The sequence below is a fragment of the Globicephala melas genome, chromosome 9 (genome assembly GCF_963455315.2).
Source record: "Globicephala melas chromosome 9, mGloMel1.2, whole genome shotgun sequence".
In the NCBI taxonomy this organism is placed as follows: Eukaryota; Metazoa; Chordata; class Mammalia; order Artiodactyla; family Delphinidae; genus Globicephala; species Globicephala melas.
Window position 1 is genome coordinate 34,586,134 of NC_083322.1, and position 6,000 is coordinate 34,592,133.

At 38.0% G+C, this 6,000-nt stretch overlaps 1 protein-coding gene across 3 annotated transcripts in view; it reads right to left on the reverse strand.

Moving 5' to 3' along the window:
* The window catches only part of FOXP2 (forkhead box P2), a 528,540-nt gene that overhangs the window by 61,641 nt on the left and 460,899 nt on the right, over positions 1–6,000 (reverse strand). For 2 of the 3 annotated variants that reach the window (XM_060305385.1, XM_060305386.1), the window contains 2 exons: positions 2,328–2,465; positions 1,016–1,222 (listed from right to left, as the gene is read on the reverse strand). In XM_060305385.1, the coding sequence (XP_060161368.1) occupies positions 1,016–1,222; positions 2,328–2,465 (345 nt within the window). The remainder of the gene's footprint in view (positions 1–1,015; positions 1,223–2,327; positions 2,466–6,000) is intronic. The other variant, XM_060305387.1, reaches the window with a different exon arrangement.

Consider the following 6,000-nt stretch of genomic DNA (forward strand, 5'->3'; position numbering starts at 1 on the left):
CAAAAAAAGTGCCCCTTACTGGAAGGAAAAGTGTAAGTTCCCATTTTGTGAGGCATTACAAGACAAAGCAGACTTCTTTTGGACTCGGGAGGGTATGAGAAGGCAGTCACACTTCAGAGAAAGACAAGCTGCTGTGAAAGACCTTTCCTTTTTAGTTTGGGGAAAAGAGAAACTTCTGATGCGCTCACTGGAAAACAGACTGCATAACGGAGCAAGTCATGTGGATTGCCCAAAGCCTCCGGAGAAATAAGGGAGCAATTTCTATTCTGTAGTTGATGGCTGTCTGAAATTCTATTCACAAATCCAAACAGAAACAAAGCCTCAGGGGGTCAAAACTGTTTCCTGTACGTTTGCATAATGGGCAGCTTGAAGACAACGGCTCTGTTACCTGCTGATCAATTTAACTACTTCAACTGTTTTGTTTGTATTATGTTTATATTTGATGCAGTTTGCTGACAAGCACAAGCTAGGCCTGAGAAGCCAGCTTGTCAGTTTGATTTATGAGCATATCAAACTGGAACTTTCTACTCGCCACTCCAAACCTACAGTAGCAGTTCATTAATCAGGGGCCTGTGACTTTGAAATCTGGGCTCAACCACTTTCTCCCTGGCTTCCCCTCCCCCCCACCCCAACTCCCAACCATGGGCTCAATTTGCATGCCTGTCCTCTGAGCTGCACCACTGAGAAAGATAAGGTTCCCTCACCAACTTCGGTTCTCGGGTGGATACGAGATAATCAGTACTTTGTCCACCACACAGCTTGCTCTTTGTACACTGTGATTCATTAGTGAACGGGAGACGACAGCAGCATTGGATCGTAACTCTCAAGTCCCACGCTGCAAAAAAAGTAGAGCAGGAGAGCTCTCCTGTTACTGTTATGAAGCTCAGTACAAATGTAGCATAATGCATCTTGGACAGCAAGGGCCTGGTGATAGGAGGGTCTAACGCTGCCCTGGCCTCCGAGGGCCCCTCCCAGCCTCGCCCTCCTCTGCGTGGGTGAGCCGGCCAGATCCTACCTCTTTCGCTTGCTTTCCGGGATGCTGCTGCTGCTGCTGTTGTTGCTGCTGCTGTTGCTGCTGCTGCTGTTGCTGCTGCTGCTGCTGTTGCTGCTGCTGCTGTTGCTGCTGCTGCTGCTGTTGCTGCTGCTGCAAAAGCTGAAGATGTAACTGCTCTTGCTGTTTCTTGTAAAACTCTTGTAGTTGTTGCTGAATAAACCATTTTGACTTTAATAAATAAAGGCAAAAGTTGCATGTATTATAAACCTCCTAAACTCCTCTAGACTGGCACAGGGTCGAGTCTCCATTAAGATGCGTCTCACAAGAACAACGACAGATACGCATTGGATTCCAGGAGACAGATCTACACATACACTGTTTTTGCCAAGGCAGCTCTGAAACTTTCCAATCCAGACTCCAAAGTATCCTAAACGAAAGGGTATAGAAGATCTGTATTCGAAATGGCTAGAGCCAAATGAATACCCTCGATGGTTATATCTGCAGCGGTAATAGCACATAAAAATAGGGTCTACTCTACCATTTATAAGAACCAACTATAGAGTTACATAAAATTAGAGTGACCGGTTCTTACTGGGAAAAAAATTGTAATCCATCGGATGGACGGGAGAACGTCAGACTTAGAAATATAAGTAACTGGCCTGTGGTCATCATGACAGAACACAGCAAGTCAAATCTTTAAGAATTTAGGTAAAGCACATTATTTTCTGTATGAGAAGTAAGTCTATAACATAAAGCCCACTTTATATAAACTCAAAGCTCTAATGATGTACATATTAGGAACATTAGTTTTGCTATTGAAAAAAGATTAACCTCATGAATTGGTGGCTCAGCTGTTCAACTCTGTTCTAGTTAGTAGCTACTTCTATTCCTAAAATCTGAATTTATTGGGGAAAGGAAAGTTTGGGACATTACTTTCCCTACTGTAACAAAATAGCCAGTTCCAATTTCATACTTATGTGAATTAAAAGGAGGGTTGAAGGGTTAGAAATTTCAAAAGCAACAATTATCTGTAAGTCTCTTTGCACTTTTGTTGGCAAGGCTCCAAATCCAAAGCACCTACGTAGTTGAATATTTAAATATTGCTTCATCTCATGTTGAAATGGTACCTATTTCTTACGCTTACTCCAGACGTTAATGAATTTAAAAAGAATAAGGGATCTAAATTTTACTACTCGGTTCTGCAATTAACATGCTACGTTTGTGTTCTAGCATGCTGACAGGTTGTCCTTTCCAGTGGAGAAGGAATTGTCATATATGCCCATGGCACTGTCAACACGGGTGCTAGCACTCCAAAGCAGGTAATCCACATTACCTGCTGCAGCATGACTGCCTGCTGCTGCTGGAGAAGGGCTTGGAGCTGCTGAGGAGACAGGACTTGCTGCTGAAGGATCTGCTGCATTTGCTGAGGGGTGATCACCTGGGGAGTCATCATGGCCACCGACACAGGCACCTTGACAGAGACAGAAGGAGAAAGAGTGGACGTTACCAAACGTCTGTTAACCTACTTCATAGCTATATGGCATCCCTACCAAAATCTTTAGTAGTGATGACCAATCATTTTTATAGAATAATTGTTATCTTATTTAACTATTTAATAATGATATTTTAGGCACCACAGTATTTAGACACTGGCTTTCCAGAGGCATCAGATGTCATCAGATTCCACCTTTACGTTCCACACCTCTTACGTATTATGCTAAGATGTGCTGCTTTGACTAGCATAATTAGAAATAAACAATTACATGTCAGTTTTCTCAATACTTCATAATTGATAATCTCATCAATGTCACAGTGCTACAAACGAAAGCCTTTTGAAATGATTTACAGGTATGATTAAGATAGATATGATAAAGATTAAACGACTGGAAAAATACACATTTAAATATCTGTTATCAAAGTTAGTAAAAAGAATGTATGTGCAGTGTACTTATTCATAAAATATAACCTGTCTTCAAAATTTAATATATATATATATATATAATATACACAGTACTAGAAAAATACACACAGTAATACATATTACTACATGAGTACTTGGAGTAACTCATATAGGATATTTATTTATTTACTTACATATCCCCAGAAAATAGCTACATAGATAGGTCCTCTCCAAGAAGGGATCATAAGCCTCGTATTCTAGCTTCTCCTTTAAACGTTTTCTTATTTCAAGCTAACTAAACGTATACTGGGAAGTGCAGAAATCTAAAGATTACTCAAAGGCTATTTATTATACTGAAAAATAAAGTATTTTGCTCAAAATGTCCTTTCTACCATTTTCTTCTCCTTCAAAGTTGTAAAAATTAAAGAGTCAAAAAGAAAAGGAAATAAGGAGGGAGAGAAAGAAGCAGAAGAGAAAGATGAAGCAAGGAAAATACAAAGTAAGGAAAAGCCAGGGGGAAAGTCTGAGAGAAAGAGAGAAAGGCTGTGGAGAGACAGGAAAAGGTTAGCAAGAGAGGCGAACAGGAAGTCCTCCTGCACGGAAGCCTGATGTATCTATCTGCTCAGTTGGGCGGCAGTCACACTCTTTGAAGGCACTGCTTGTACTAACCAGAAAGTAATCAGACAACTTGTCAACTTGCCAAGTTTGCAACCTTTGAAAAAGTAATCATTTTCTTTCCTAGAGAAAACAATTCACATTTACTGTAAATAAAAGCAAGTATTTATATAAACACCACTTTTGAACAAATTCTTGGGACAACATGTGTCTTTGAAAACAGAAAAAGATTAACAGACATGGTTCACAATTTATCCTCAGAGTCATTTTTAATACAGTTCAAACTTTTCGAGTCTGGCACTTTATATCATAAACAAATTAATTATGAAATTAATAATGAAAACAAAGTTAGGGGCTTCTCTGGTGGCGCAGTGGTTAAGAATCTGCCTGCCAATGCAGGGGACACGGGTTCGAGCCCTAGTCCGGGAAGATCCCACATGCCACAGAGCAACTAAGCCTGTGCGCCACAACTACTGAGCCTGCGTGCCACAACTACTGAAGCCCACGCACCTAGAGCCTGTGCTCTGCAGCAAGAGAAGCCACCACGATGAGAAGCCCACACACCCCAATGAAGAGCAGCCCCCGCTCGCCGCAGCTAGAGAAAGCCTGCGTGCAGCAACGAAGACCCAATGCAGCCAAAAAAAATAAATAAATAAAGTTAGAAGAAAAAAATAAAGGAAGTTCAGGATGGATTAATTCCTCTCCCTCAAAAAAAACCACTTCATATTTCATACTAAAGAAAGAGTATTTTCTATCCCTTGCTCTCTGGAAATATGGATTAATTAGATGTAATTTTGTAACATGAGGGGAAAATATCACAGAATAACAGAAAGGAATTCAAAAGTGCTTTTCAAAAATATTTCTGGATTTTTTTAGAACATACTTTCATACCTATAGATTACTGTACTTGAAAGCATCATAATAAAAGGCATTCTGAAATGTATGCTGTAAAATTAATTGATCCAGTGGGTTGCCCATGTGTTTAGTTGTTTAAATATTTAACAGTCAGTTTACTTAATTGTTCTTTGATAAACAAAAAGAATGGTTAGAATCAGCAGTTTGGAAAAAAATTATCTATCTACAAAAATGCCTTTCCTTCCAGGAATAATTTACCTCATACTGTCTCCAAATAACAAGGAATGAAACTGAAATGAAGGAACAGAGAAAGACAAACAGGTTAAACTTTAAAAAGGCTGCCAATCCAGATAAATAGATAGGTAAGTGGGTAGCTAGATTATATATATGTAGATAGCTATACACATGAATATAGGTAGATACCTTCTATTAAATCTATCATGTGATGAGAAACTTGTCACACCTCTCTCATCTAACAGCCCCTTACCACTTTTTAGCATATGGAGTATTTTCACTTAATTAACTCTATCTACAAGTAAAGGTACTTTATGTGTAACTGATAACAAAGGTACTTTATAAGAAAAGTAATATGAATGGAGGCATGCAATTATTATTGTAAACTGCAAGTTTACAATCAGAATTCATCTTATACAAATTATATTACCCTATAGCTTGCTGCTAGCATGACTGATTTGATGTACAAGCAAGTTTAAGCAAGTTTTCTACCTTTGCATTCTTTAGAGTTCATTAGCCCTTTCACCATGGTTAAATTAATCATGTTTTATCCTTGAAATGGTTTGTGAGTGTCTTCCTTACATTTAAAAGTTTATGACATAAAAATAACCATTATGTCATTGTCATCCTAAAATCATATGTATCACACTTACGTGATATTCTGCAAATTTTAAGCAGATTCTGGGCTACCCTCTAGGAAACTGCCATCTAACACAAACGATATACAGACATAAGGATATGTAGAAAAAGGACTCAACTAATTGAACACTCTACTTCCATAAGATATGTACAAAACACAAACTGAAATTAATTATATATATAGGAAAGCACAAGTACACTTCTGAGGGATTTCTAACATTACAAATAAGCCAATACTATCACCTATACATCTACGTACATGAGCTCATCCAAAATGAAACATTTGAGGCTATTAAAAATTTAAAATATTTTATTAAATAGAAAATTAGTTTTTCCTACAACAAATGTCAATTACATGTTATATGCAGACTGCTCCACTGGCCTTGTTTAGAACATGCAGAATTTCTCCATGTTTAAGTGAATCATTTTAAGTGACACGTTTCCTTCATTCCTCCTTTATCACTTTTGTTACTGTCCCATTATCTTTCTTTGCTACTGCAAGCTACTTTAGGAATTCATTGACAAAGACGAATAGAGATTAACTGAGTACATAACTTATTTTGGAAGATTATACTACTTTATCAAAATGTAAACAGGCAAAACCAGCATCAGATTTGAAAGTCTATGGATAACTTTCTAAAATATATATGCCTTCACAAGTTAGGTGTTAAGCTTAAGGAAATATTTTCCTCTAAATATATACTTTTAATCATGCAAATACTCTAATGAGGGACCACAATTTAGATGTGTGATAGAGGAGGGG